The 15043-nt window shown below is 41.3% G+C and overlaps 1 protein-coding gene across 4 annotated transcripts in view; it reads right to left on the reverse strand.

Moving 5' to 3' along the window:
• Window positions 1-2130: 2130 nt before the first annotated feature.
• The window catches only part of tnfaip8l3 (tumor necrosis factor, alpha-induced protein 8-like 3), a 67531-nt gene continuing 54618 nt past the window's right edge, over window positions 2131-15043 (reverse strand). For 3 of the 4 annotated variants that reach the window (XM_063065987.1, XM_063065991.1, XM_063065990.1), the window contains one exon: window positions 2131-5340. In XM_063065987.1, the coding sequence (XP_062922057.1) occupies window positions 4775-5340 (566 nt within the window). In that variant the 3' untranslated portion in view covers window positions 2131-4774. The remainder of the gene's footprint in view (window positions 5341-15043) is intronic. The other variant, XM_063065988.1, reaches the window with a different exon arrangement.

Here is a 15043-nt window from a genome sequence, read left to right on the forward strand (position 1 = left end):
GCAGAAGGAATAGTTGGGGAGAATATTGTTGGTGTTTGGTCATAATGTCGCTCTATCATGGTGAGCAGTAGCCTCTGAGTGATCCTGGTCTTTTCCTGCCAATTAATTTTGCATTCTTGTATAGAAGTGACTGATATATATGATAGAACATACCTTACATTTTATACTGTGGATATTAATTCACGTTGGGGTGCAACACTGTGGTGCCTTGGTGCTCTTCCTGTGACAACATGGGTACTGTATATTAGCTTCTTTCCACGTTCCAAAGATGTGCTGGTGTATGGATCAGCTATTGTAAATTGTCCCTTGTGTAGATCTCAGAACAGGAGAAAATCTGCATATGCTAGAAATCCAAAGCAGTACTGTATGCACAAAATGCCGCAGGAACTCAGCAGGCTGGGCAGCAGCTATAGAAAAGAGTAAACAGTTGACGTTTTGGGCCGAGAGCCTTCACCAGGACCCAGCTCTTTACTTCACTCCCCCTCTCCCGGTCTCACCTATCATCTACAGCCTTGTGCTTCTTCCTCTCCTCCCTCCACCTTCTTATTCTCACAACACACTGGAGAAACTCAGCAGGTCGGGCAGCATCCGTGGAAACGATGAGTCGACGTTTCGGGCCAGAACCCTTCGTCAGGACGGTTCCGGCCCGAAACATCGACTCATCGTTTCCACGGATGCTGCCTGACCTGCTGAGTTCCTCCAGCATTTTGTGTGTGTTCCCTTGTGTAGATGATTGACAAGAGGATCAATAAGGAATCTGATGGGTGAGCGATACAAGATGGGTCCCCAATCTGGGGTCCATGGATTCCTTGCTATTGGTTCATGGCATAAAAAAAGATTGGCATCCCTTGGGTTACAGGGAAATAAGGGGTTAATATGAATGCTCAGAGCTGGCATAGACTCAATGGGCTGAACGGCATCCTTCACATCAAAAGGGAATTAAGCAATATTTTCGAATGGAAGGATACAATTTTACAAATACATTAATCGAAGCTTCATTATTTTTTGTAGCTGGCACTAATTTAATTTAGGCATTGAATGGCTGAATTTAAACGTTGCAATGGTTAAGTGATTAAGGGTTCAGACTCTCAATCATATGCAGTGCTTTCTGCTAGTAAAGAATACAAACCTGGGAATTTTCAAGCTGAATCCTCCACTTGAATACAATTTGATTTTCAGCTGGAACGAGTCAGGGATGTAACTGCTAAGCATTGAATGGTGGTCTTGCGAGGAATTTAAAATGCCTGTGAATTAATGGACCTTTATTATTATGACCATTGCACAAATCCTGGTTAGTTTGCTGTATTTGTAGTTCATTCCAGTTATAATTGTTAATGCTCTTCATCTTTCATGCAGTCTATAGAATATAATTTGAGACTGAGATCACTTAATCAAGATTACTTGTGTGGGCTGTGTACCATGGCCCTAGGAATGGTTCCTGTCAAATTTATGTGTATAATACATGTGCTTATGCAAACTGAAATTTATCAAACTAAAATCCACAAAGTAGGAACAGTTGCAAACTTCCTGCTCCCACTTCTTTGTTGAGTGAATAGTCGGGTCTGGTCAAAGTTTGGTTTTCTGATGGGCTTCGATCACTTCTAACACGTTACAACCTATTCTCTGGTGCACAAGTCGGCACCCTTAGGTTGAGCACGGGGGACACCAGCACGGCAGCCAAAATAAATAGACTGAGTTGTAACAAGGCACATGCGTGTATACCGCCAGGGTCTCGGAGGTTGGATTTGTTCGGCACTGTTGCGTGTTTGCTGATTGCCAGATTCCATAGCTGGTTTGGAATGGAAATGTGTTGTACTACCTAACACCAATCTCTCCCAACTTTGACTCAAACAAATTTAAAGCATTAATGGCAAAATACTGCAATCCATTTGCCTCATGCAAAAAAAGACGTGGCCTTGGCAGTTGGATCTGTCAGTGATAAACTGGTATTGTCTATAAATTGTTGAATTACTGCTATATTGTGTCACTATTGTGCAACTAGCTAGTACTAGAATACCCGCAATGATTTAATTTATGGATTTACAGCTGAGTTAATTCTGGGCTCCAGATTGAAGAATTATATGAATACAACAATTAGTTGTATAACAATGCAAATTTTACTCTATTTTGAAAAGAATACAATGGGATTTCCTCTGGTTGGGGGGGGTGCAACTGTTACAATATTTATTAGGATGCCTACTAAAGATATTGCTGCAATGTAATGATTTTATCACATGTTGCTAACAAAGAGTTGAGGGACGTGAGTCGAAGGAAATTTATTTTCTTACTGCAGTCGCTGAATAGCAGCATTGAGCTTTATAACACTTTCAAATGCAGAGCAGATCCTTCTTTGCCAAGCTATGAATCAGCAACCTTATTACATCAATGTAACATTTCTCCCACTTTCCAGACCAGCAGCCCTGGGGTCTGAGTGATGATTGTCAATCAGCACTGTTCTGTGCTGTGGTTTGTACTCGGCAGAAACTGCATTGAGAATGCTTATATTCATTTCACATAGAACTCTTGCAGTCGACAGACAAAGGAGACTTTCATTACATCAGTCCACAGTAGATTTGAACTCGAAACCAAATGGCAAAAAGCCAGTGATTAAAACACTGCACCACCTTGTTTCCTGTCTGCAATTTCTTCTTGATTTCCTTGATTTCATGATTAGATTCACTTGTTGGTTACAAAATTCTGTAAGAGGTTAAGGGTGAATAAAACACTGAAAATATTTCACATAACAGAAGTTTAAACTGTGAAAAGATGTGCCTGCTTTTAACAGGACTATTGTCCACTGTTTCATTAGAATCAAAGCTATTAACAGGTCTTGTACAAATGTATTTGACATGCAAGACCCTAGTCATGTCTTCACTGTGAGCTGATAATTTGTGAGCGAAAATTTTACAACAGCATTTGATGAAAATCACCAGCTCTGTGTTTATGGATTGGCACGTGGTAAGCAGAATATATCTCTGATCGATCTTAAGATCCTTCTTTCCGTTATAATCTTGCTAATCATACCTTATTCAGGCTTGCAATAGATTTGGCAATTATTACCATCCCGAGATTTTCTTTTAGCTGTGAATCCTGACACTGTCAGTTATGTCAGCCTTGTACTTATGGGCCATAAGCTGCATGCACTGTCCAGTCTGATTACAAGCGACCACTGGCCAACGTCTCAATGGATTATAGGTTTTAAAGCAAGTCAAAAATTGTATAAATTCAAGATTCGCTCATAAATGTGGCTAAACCCAATGAACCAGAAGATAACCTGTGACGAAAACCTACTTCCTAAACCTGCCGCTTGACTGCTTGTCTTTTGCAGTATTTGTTTCAGTAGGGCTTTCGTTGCCTAGGAAACCAGTACATTGGCTATGCGTAAAAACAGTTAAAGAACAGTGCAATCAAAAGGCTGAGAATAAAAGAGTAAATCTGTGAAGCAAGATGGTCTTTTCAGGTTTGATTACCACTTCCATTTCTTGGGGGAAAAAAGATCATGATCTAGATTCTGTTACACTGCAGGAATAGTGGTTTCACTTAACGAGACGGACTCTCGAATTCTGTCATTGAATCTTTTATTGTTTGCGCGATTTGTTTTATTTTCTCTGCACATTGGGTGTTGGACTTTTTTTAATGGGTTCTTTTGAATTTCTTTGTAAGGAGACTAATCTCAAAGTTGTAAAACGTAGACATACTTTGATAAAAAATGTACTTTGAACGTTGAATCTAGTAACCTCTGGTACCTTGAGGGATTCTACCAAAAAGAGAAATCTAAGATTCAGAAAGGAGAGAAATATTTCTGGGGACGTTCTCACAATAAGTTGTTTTAGGTGATAATGCAGACTGGTTATTTCCCTCCTGGCACTGCATTGCTATTCTGAGACATATTTGTATTCTACTCCAAGCTTTCTCCCATTTTAACAGAATCACACCTCAACATCTACAGTACCTGTGCATGTAAGAACTTGCCTTGTATGTCATCATTGGAGCTGAAGATCAAACACAAAGAACAGTTCGCTCCATTTTACAAGTTATTAACTGAGGCTTACAATTCAGAAAACAGAATCTGGACCCATGTATCATGTCTCTGAGATTCTGGGAGTAACAGGCTTTTTTAACCATGTTAGTGGAAAACCAGGGCTTCTAGAAAGACCAAAAATGTGTATTTCTTGATCTCTGACTGTAAGGTAGGTGAATTTAATTTTTTTTAAGCATAACATCTTTTCAGAAGCACTATCTATAACTGGTTTTAAAAGGCAACAAGTAAAGGAAACCTAAGATGGAGAACAGATAGAAAAATAGGGACAAAGTGAATGGCACTTGGAGGGCTAGCACAGACACAATGGACCAAATGTCCTGTACTGTAAGACACCTAAATTCTCTTAAAGCAGCTATTGGCCTAAATTATTCTTGGATTTTCAGAATTCCACAGATTGTTTGAGAATCCATGATACATTTTCCAACTTTAAACTGGGTTACTAGGCTGGAATTTACCTTAGATTTGGAGACAGCAGTGTTGAAAGCATCTCACTATGTGCAAGTGAAAAACCATTTAACAAAAGCTAGTTAACACTCACTGGCACAGCAGATAATTCACTCTTTCTTCGAAACAACATATTTAATCACAAACTGGTTTGTTTTTAAATGCAAACACCTAGAATATAACACTCAGACAAGAGGACTTGCTGTGGCACCCAGATACAAACAACAGAAGTGGTCCATTTAAATGATGAACAAGTCAAATGTTTTCCTATTTTGGGGGCTACAGAGTTCAGATGATTCCTTCATCGAGCAGTTTGTTGACGCCATGACAGATTTTCTGCAGCGACTCTTTGTATACGCCATTGGGATTGTACAATTCAGAGAGAAATTCCACGTCTGCAAAGAGTCTGAACACGTGATCGATGCGGCTGTGGGATTTGGGGGTGAGGTGACGCTCAATCAGTTCGTGCAGTAAGTCCTTGCATTCGTTCAACAGCTCCGCCAGAATGCTTCTGTCAAACGTGAACTCAACCTCATAGAAGCTCACTGCTGTCATGGCAGCCTGGTTCAGCTTCTTCTTGAACTTATCCACAATCTCCACTTCGTCCTGGTTAAACTGATTGTTCCTGTAGAGGATCCCGATTTTCAAAGCAATCTTGATCAAGTCCTTCAAGACCTTGTGGGCTTCCTTCTTGTCGTTTGTGTACTCTCTGGTTACCTTGTACAGCTCGTCCAAGATGTCGCTGCTAGTGTCGTCAATGAGCATGTTGGCCACCACCTTGGTGGCCATTTTGGTGAGGATTTTCTTCTGAGCTTGTAAGGCCAAGCTTTTGGAATTAAAGAATTCAGTTCCTGCTGTGAAAATAAAGGATAAACAGAATGTTGATCACAAAGGATTTTCATCAGGCAGTTATATGCAAATCCCCAGCACAATAACAGGCTGTCAGACACCCTGTCCCCATTACACTCATCCTGTCTCAGCTTACTTTACTCTGACAGCAAATCATTTTACTTCCTCTTTTGCATACTAATGTGGATTCCCTTTGTAAAGATATTTAGCTCAATAATACCGTAGTAACAGATTATATCTTACTGGATATGTTTGCATCTGAATGTTGAAAAGTAGAGAGTTCAAGAACAGAGTGTAGAGCTGACGGCAAAGGTCTAGTTCAGGGGTTCCCAACCCGGGGTCCACGGACTCCTTGCTTAATGGTATTGGCCCATGTAATAAAAAAGGTGAACCCATGGTCTAGTCGGACACACCGCCGCAGTATTGAGGCTTTGTCTTCTAGATAACTGGTTAACTGAGGGAACGTTAGCTTGCAAGGACTGCAGTGGTCCATATAAATATTATTTTGAACAGCAGCAAAGATGCATCCTTAGTAACTGATATAATATTACTAAGTCGGGTAATCTAGTTGTTTATGGGAGTTGCTGTGTACACTGTCTCCCAATTTCCTATGATACAATAGTAATGACATTTCAAAGCTATTGCAAAGCACTTTGGGGTGGTCTTAAAAAGATAAGAGAGGTTCCTGTATAAAGTTGGGTTCTTTCTATTAAATATATTAGACTGATGAGTCATTTAGATAGTTGTGGATCAAGAGGCTCTTATCATGTTCAAATTGAAAAGAAAAGACGATTGTTCTGCACAACAACTCTTCATCATCATTCCAGGCACCCTTCCACAGCCTCAAACATGTCTTGAATTGTCCCTCTCTATTTCCACTACCCAATCTGGAGATATAGGCACTTTCATGATATCAGTCCAAAATTGGTCAGTTTAAACCTATGACTCCACGGCCAATTCTGCCCTTAAAGTCCACTGTAGCCTTAAATAGCATTTATAGTTGTTCTTTTCATATACTGTAGAAGACCCACAATGAATCTCACAATGCTAATGACTGTGATCTTTAGTCACTGTTTCTAACTACTAGAGAAAGAGAAACCCAAACATGATGGAAGACCGAAATAGAACAAATAATCGCCAGAAATAGCACAATAATTTAGTTCCAGCTGCTGAGGGTTCGAGCCCACACCAGGGACCGAAGCATAACAAAGGGCACTCATGAGGATGTAGCACTGTTTAGGGGAAGATGCCATTGCCTGTTATTTGGGAATGTAAAAGTTTCCATATCATGTCACAGAAGGGCAAACAAATTATTTAATTAGGATCTGTATTTCAAGACATAGACGAAAAATATTGATATTTAGAAAAACAGATTTAGTATAAAATAAAGGAGAGTGGTTCATTCCCATTCTAGTCTAAATGAATAGAAAGGGAAAGGGGAGCATCTGATGATTCATTTTCTGCCTGGTACTGTGCCATATTAGTCAAATGGTGAGGAAGTCATTGCAGTTCCAGCTTTAACAATTTAATGTGCTGGGAGCCTCTGGTTCGCAAATGAATCAATGCAATAGCTTAGATTTATATCCTCCTTTTTTCAGGAATCTACATGCGAGCAGCACTTGGTGAAGCATTGCTGGCCTATGAACAAATGCTATTGCCCTCCCGAAAAAGTTCAGTGTTTCAAAAAAAAAATGGTAGGAGTGTGATCATTCTAGTTGAGTGTGATGTTCTTCTAAAAGGTTGTCTGTTGGGTCTTCAGATGGCCATGGAGACTGACATGAGATCCTCAAAAATGGAGAATGCCTGTGTGTGATTTTGCTTCACATGGGAAGGCTGACACACAGGTGGTGCCTGGCAGACCAGGGTCAGGTTCCATTGGCATAGAATGCAAGACAACTGGGGGCCCTTCACTGCTGCAGCCTTCCTCAGTCTTCACTGACATTGAGATGAGTCATCATCCTCCACCAGGTCCATCACTGAAGTCTTGGTCGGATCATTCCTTGCCTAGAACCTCCTTCTTGACCTTAGTGCCATGGGTGACCGTACTAGGAACTAAGTGCCTGATGGCTAAACTCCAGGTGACATCACTCTCGGGATCTCAGGAGCTCACAAGACCCACGTCGAGATGGCAATCTTCAGAGAAGACTTCCATCTATTACCTTCCAGCTTCTGGTGCTATTTCCCTCCCTCATTGGCCTATCACCCTTCTTCATCTGGATTGGGATCCACCTACCACTTGCTAGCTCTTAATGCACGCTTTCCATCCACCCTTTTATATCATCTGTGTCCTTTCTCTCTGCCTTTCAGTCTAGATGAAGGATCTTGACCCAACTCATCAACTGACGATTTCTTATTTGATCATTCATAGGGAAAGCTGATATTTCCTGTCCATCTCCAACTCCAACCTATCAAATGTGTGTCAACATTCATTTTCAGTCAGATGGAATTAGGATGATAGATTTCCTTCCATCAATTAATGATGATGATTATGAAGACACGTAGTCCTCTTTTATTGTCATTTAGTAATGCATGCATTAAGAAATGATACATTATTTCCTCCGGTGTGATATCACAAAACGCAGGACAAACCAAGACTGAAAAAAACTGACAAAACCACATAATTATAACATATAGTTACAAACAGTGTAACAATACCATAACTTGATGAAGAATGAGCATTCTTCTTTCAACAATTCAGTTATTTCATTACTATCTTAACTATTTGCTTAATTCTAGCTGTATTTAATTATCCACTTGCCAAGATGGAATTTGAACTCCGGCCTTCTGAACAATGTCCCAGACCTCTTGCTTGAGTGATAGGGAACTCCAGAATTTCCTGTGTTAAGTGATGATGAGCTAACTTCGAAAGCTGCTTCATCAAAACAGTCCATTTATAACCTGTCACCAGTCATTTTAATTTTCATACGTATTTACTTCCTGCTTTTGGATGCTCATTTGCTTAGTGCCAATGAGATATGGGATGGGAGTGCTGAGAGATAGGGTGATGGATATAAAGTCCAGACAAGGTAAGCCATTTCACTTATCACCATACAGCCATTGGCTCCCTGTTATAAAGAAAACTTTTGGTACATTGGCCTTCATAAATCAAAATATTGAGTACAGGAGATGGGATGTTAAGTTGATGTTATATGAGACATTTGTGAGGCCTTATTGGAGTATCGCTTGTAGTTTTGGTCACCTACCCACAGGAACGATCTAAATAAGGTTGAAAGAGAACAGAGAAACTTTACAAGGATGTTACTGAGCCTGGAGGACTAGAGTTATAAGGAAAGATTAAATAGGTTAGGACTATATTACTTGGAACGTAGAAGATTGAGGGGAGATTTGATAGAGGTAAACAAAATTATGAGGGGTTAGACAGGGTTGATGCAAGCAGGCTTTTCCCACCAAGGTTGGGTGGGACTACAACTAGAGGTCATGGGTTAAGTGTGAAAGGTGAAAAGTTTAAGGGGAACATGAGTGGAAACTTCTTCACTCAGAGCATCGTGAGAGTGTGGAACGAGCTGTCAGTACAAGTGATTTCAATGTTTCAGAGAAATTTGGATAGGTACATGGATGGTTGGGGTACGGAGGGCTGTGGTCCTAGTGCAGGTCGATGTGAGGAGGCAGTTTAAGTGGTTCGGTGCAGACTAGACAGGCCAAAGGGCCTGTTGCTGTACTGTACTTCTCTAAGACTCTATGACAGCTCCCAGAAGACCACCTCCATCAGTCACTCTCCCTCTTTTAATTTCTCTGTGGTTCTGAAACCTCTACAGTCGCATGCCCTTCAATTCCCTTCTGATTCCTTTCTCTCATCTGCACTAAGGGATAATTTACAGTAACCCCAGTCAAGGTGCCAGTATATCTTTGGCTTGTGTCTGGAAATCGGTGCATTTGACAGAAACCGACACAATCACAGGGAGAACATAAAAATCCAATGCAAACAGCTTCAAACCGTGAATTTTAGAACCGTCAAGTGCAGCACTAACTCTGCCATCCCATGCCCAGACATGTCAGCTCTCTGAAGAAATGAGGCCTTAGTTGAATATCAATTGTGTGGAATCACATACCAGCCACAGTAATCAACTCATCCCATGTCTACCGGCACACTAAACTTCTCAGGAAGAATGAGGGCTACAGCTCAGGAGCTTGGAGTGCTTCACCAACTGTCTCCAGCTCTCCTCTATGCAAAGTCAACGCATTTAAAGATGTTTAATAGTGTACCGTGCATCATGCCTGAGACATACAAGGTCACCTGTCTCCCTGATCACTGCTGCAGGTTTTGCTTTTCACCCATAAGTCAGTAAAGGTTGCAAAAGAAAAAGCCGTACTTAAAAGTGACATTAAGTCACTTTGAAAAAGGTCAGCTTGGACAGAGCGAGGAAGGAGAAGTGACTTAGGGCGGTGTGTAGGGTTGCCAACTGTCCCGTATTAGCCGGGACATCCCGTATATTGGGCTAAATTGGTTTGTCCCATATGGGACTTCCCTTGTCCCATATTTCCCCCGCTAAGGTAGAGCGTTCCTATGAAACCGTTCGTAAGCCGAAATGGTGTAAAACGCAGGAGCAATTACTATTAATTTATATGGGAACATTTTTTTGAGTGTTCCCAGACCCAAAATATAACCTACCAATAACACATAAAACCTAAAATAACACTAACATATAGTAAAAGCAGGAATGATATGATAAATACACAGCCTATATAAAGTAGAAATAATGTATGTACAGTGTATCAGAATCGGGAAAATTAGGCCAAAACCGATTTGTAGAAAAAAAATCGGCACGTACATGCATGTGCACATCACTCATACACACACAGGTGCCCGCGCAAGGCGTCATGGTAGTCTTTCTCGGGGTAAACACAAGTGTCCCGTAAAACTGCTACTTTTGTCCCTTATTTGGGAGTGAGAAAGTTGGCAACCCTCGTGGTGTGGTAGCTTAGTGGTTAACACAAGGCTATTACAGTGCCAGCAATCCGCGTTCAATTCCACCACAGTCTGTAAGGACTTTCCCCTCGTGACTGTGTGGGTTTCATCCACCCGGATTCCAAAGACATACAGGTTACTAGGGTTAATTGGTCACATGGGTGTAATTGGGCAGAACAGGCCTGCTAGGTCGAGTAGGCCTGTTACCGTGCTGTATTGCTAAATACAAATAAATAAACAAATCAGGTTAGTCTCAGATCAGAAAGCACCCTCTTCCTTAATAGACTCCCTTTAAGTGCTTTTTCTCACCCAATGCTCCCATATGTAAAAATTCCTCAATGCTTTACTGAGAGTTTATGCAGAAGCTCACAACTTTACTTGCTGGTGGTGTAATGTGTCTCACGGGGCTCCTTAGCAACACTGCTACACTTACTGTACGTTTCCTAGGCTGATTCCACATCGTACTCAACAACATGTTACCAGTCTTGTGAAATACCTGCACATTGCTCTATACTGTTTTGTACACAATGCATATAAATTTCCTAAACAATCCACAGCAAGTAATTCAAATGTGGTCTCTGGATCGTTCAACAAAATGAGAATAACCATTGTTTAGATTCACATTCTATCAAAGCTGAGTAAATCCCTAATCTATCTATTTTTGTCATATTTTCTTGGACATGGGAGAAGGCCTTTCAGCCCATAGCTCTCAGAGAGATCCAATTTCCTTACTGCTTTGCCACGTTAAACAAAGTAATGCACAGCCGTTCTTCCATTAAGGGAATCCACCCTAACATCCCAGATTAAGTACTGTGGCGGTCAGCAAGTGGTGATGGGGACAGGATTGTAAATTCTGGGAGCCCCTCAAAATATGAAGATCGTAGATCTGCCTCTACAGCTACCTGAACACCCACCAATAGACAACGCCTTAACGTGCTCGACTCGAGAAATCACACTAATTGATGGAAGTGACAAAAGGTTTAAAGGGTCTGATTGAATCACAGAGCAGTTGCAAAGTGCCTGATGCTTCTGGTTCTTATGTCAATCTCTCTTAGTGATGTTGTTTGCAGGAGAAGTCTTGACCATTCTGGGTGAGCACTGCAGTTGATCCTGCATGTAAGTGGAAAACAGTGTTGTTTTAGCAGATCATGTACTCTAGTCCTGGAAGTAAGGCACACATAATGCTTTACAGTGCCACTGTAAAGTTCAATTCCCACCACTGTCTGTAAGGGGTTCGTATGTGATCCCCATAATTGTGTGTGCTTCCTCTCGGTGCTCCATTTTCCTCCCACATTCAAAGATTCGAAGTACATCTATAATCAAAGAATGTCTAAATTATACAGCCTTGAAATTTGTTTGCTCTCAGGTAGTCACAAAGCAAGAAACCCAAAAGAATCCAATTAAAGACAAAGAATAAAAATAAGAGACCAACACCTGATGTGCAAGAGAAAAAAAAACACCAATCATGCAAACAATTTAAGTGAATAACAATCTGAACGAAAAATTTGAGTCCTCAGATCCAAACTGTGTAGCAGCCCGGAGTAGGCCCAAAGCCTCGCTTATCAGTTCATCATATTAGTAGGCACGGAGCTCAAGAGCTGGGGCAGTCTTCATAGCCTCGGTGCCATGGACCTATGGGTTAATAAGTTGTGGGCATGCTATGTTGCTGCTGGAAGTATGGTGACACTTGCGGGCTGCCCCCCAGCACATCTTTGGACTGCATCGGTCGTTGCCGCAAATGGCACATTTCCCTGTATGTTTTGTTGTGTTGACGTATGTACGACAAATAAAGCTCATCTTTAAATCTTTAGAAATGTCGGCTGTTTAACAGTAATAAAATCATGTTCGGATCCGGCCCTGAGCTGATACTATTAGTCCAGAGGGAGACTGCCACTCTGTTAGCACTGCTAATTTTAATTCATAATACCTTGTTAACAATAATCGACTTTCCTATAAGAATCGGGTCTGGATTGATTGAGTGGCTGATCTAACCAGAGCGCTTGGATGCTCTCTGTTAGAGAAATAAATGTGTTTTTTTTCCATTTGAGGAAAAGTATTAGTGACAGCAAAAGTAGTTGAGGCAGAGTTCAGTCTGGATAGACCGAGGAGCGAGCGTTGATTTAAATATGAAATGAATCAGCCACAGGACAAATGTAGAAAACAAGGATGCCAGGAACAAAAACACTGGAGAGGGTCAGCACCATGTCAACCAGGGTCCAACTGTGAATGAGAACGAGAAGACAGCAGCAATCAACCTCCCCGCCCCCCGTTTTATGTTCATGACATAGAGATGGAGGAGAAGAGCAGCTTTTAGTAACATGAAATGGCTTGTCAGAGCACATGAGGGTAATTGAGGATAATGTACTGAAATGGGCTGGGAATTGATTAGGAAGCTGAAAGTGGGGAGGGAGAGGAGAAAAGATTGTACCTCCCTCAGACTGATAGGCTGTGACCAGCAGGTGTCGGTTCACCATTGACGTCAATGATTTGACTGAGGGGTCCAAATGCCTTACTTTCACATTTGCTTATAATACAAAACCAGGTGGGATTATGAGCACCAAGGGCGATCGAAAGAAGCTTCAAGGAGGCAACAGGATGAGGGAATCAGAGAAACATAGAAAATACAAATAGATGTGGGCCATTTGGCCTTTTGAGCCAACTCTGCTGTTCAGTACGATCATTGTTGATTAGCAAAAATCAAATACCCCTTTCCTGCTTTCACCTCTTTAACTCTGAGGACCATACCTAACTTTTTCATCAGTCTATTCAGTAACTTGTCCTCATTTGTCCTCTGTGTTAATTTTCACAGGTTCAGCACCCCTTGGATGAACAAGTTTCTTCTCATCTTATTCTAAATGGCCCACCTCCTATCCATGAGTAGTGATAATTCCAGTTCTGCCCTTCTGTAGACAGGAATATCCTTCCTGTATCTAGTATGCTCAGCCCTCACATTCTTCTATCCTCTGGCGAATATAATCCAATAATTATATAATATGATCCGTATCTCGGGTAATGATGAGTTTGAGTACAGAGAGGAAATTAAGAACCTGGTGGCATGGTGCGAAGACAATAACCTATCCCTCAACGTCAGCAAGATGAAGGAATTGGTTGTTGACTTCAGAAGGAGTTGCAGACCGCACGACCCAATTTACATGGTTGGTGCGCAAGTGGAACAGGTCAAAAGCTTTTAAGTTCCTTGGGGTCAATATCACAAATGACCTGACTTGGTCCAACCAAGCAGAGTTCACTGCCAAGAAGGCCCACCAGCACCTTTACTTCCTGAGAAAACTAAAGAAATTTGGCCTGTCCTCTAAAACCCTCACTAATTTTTATAGAAGCACCATAGAAAGCATTCTTCTAGGGTGCATCACAACCTGGTATGGAAGTTGTCCTGTCCAAGACCGGAAGAAGCTGCAGAAGATCGTGAACACGGCCCAGCACATCACACAAACCAACCTTCCGTCCGTGTACTCACTTTACACCGCACGCTGTCGGAGCAGTGCTGCCAGGATAATCAAGGACACGGCCCACCCAGCCAACACACTTTTCATCCCTCTTCCCTCCAGGAGAAGGTTCAGGAGCTTGAAGACTCGTACGGCCAGATTTGGGAACAGCTTCTTTCCAACTGTGATAAGACTGCTGAACGGATCCTGACCCGGATCTGGGCTGTACCCTCCAAATATCCGGACCTGCCTCTTTTTTTTTTGCACTACCTTACTTCCCATTTTTCTATTTTCTATTTATGATTTATAATTTAAATTTCTAATACTTACTAATTTTAACTATTTTTAATATTTTTAATATTTAATATTTGTAATCCAGGGAGTGGGAAGTGCAGAATCAAATATCGCTGTGATGATTGTGCGTTCTAGTACCAAATGTTTGGTGAGAATGAAGTATAAAGTATAATTCTAATCTCCCTTCATATGCCAAAACTGCCATCGTAGGAATTAACATGCCACATTTTCACTGAACTTACCCCCAATGAATGTGTAGATCAAAACTATACACGATACTCAAGCGCACACAAGATCTTGAGTAGCACACACATAATGCTGGAGAATCTCAACAGGTCAGGCAGCATCTAGTCAAAGTTCAAAGTAAATTTATAATCAAAGTATGTGTATGTCACTCTGAGATTCGTTTTCTTGCAGGCGTTCACAGCAGAACAAAGAAATATAATAGGATCAACGAAAATCTACCCACAAAGGCTGACAATCAATGTGCAAAAGAGGACACGTTGTCCAAATACAACAATAATAAACAGGTAAATAAATACGGAGAATGTGAATTGTAGAGTCCTTGAAAGTGAGTCCATAGGTTGTGGAATCGGTTCGGTGTTGAGATGAGTGATGTTATCCATGCCAGTTCAAGAGCCTGATGGTTGAAGGGTAACTACGGAGGGGAATAAACAGTTGATATTTTGGACCCTTCATCATTGATACTCAAGGTGCAGTTTCACCGAGGCCTTGTACAATTCCAGTGGGGCATCCCTGAAGCAATGCTGAAGTCTCTCACGGTGCTTGTCAACGTGTCATTTGCCTTCTTTAGTGCTTGCTGCATTCGCTTGTTTACTGTCATTGTACGAGGCCATCCATGTCTCATTACACCTTTCCTAATCTACCACCATTCTGACAATCCGCGCACACCCCCCCACCCCCCCGGGACTTTGATCCCAGTGTACAAGTTCAAAAGAAAGATTTAGTTTTTATCTTCATTGAAACTCTGAGCATCTGAAAGCTATAAGTAACAAAACTAGATTGGGCAATTTAAAAAAAGGA

Source organism: Mobula hypostoma, chromosome 13 (genome assembly GCF_963921235.1).
Source record: "Mobula hypostoma chromosome 13, sMobHyp1.1, whole genome shotgun sequence".
Taxonomy (NCBI): domain Eukaryota; kingdom Metazoa; phylum Chordata; class Chondrichthyes; order Myliobatiformes; family Myliobatidae; genus Mobula; species Mobula hypostoma.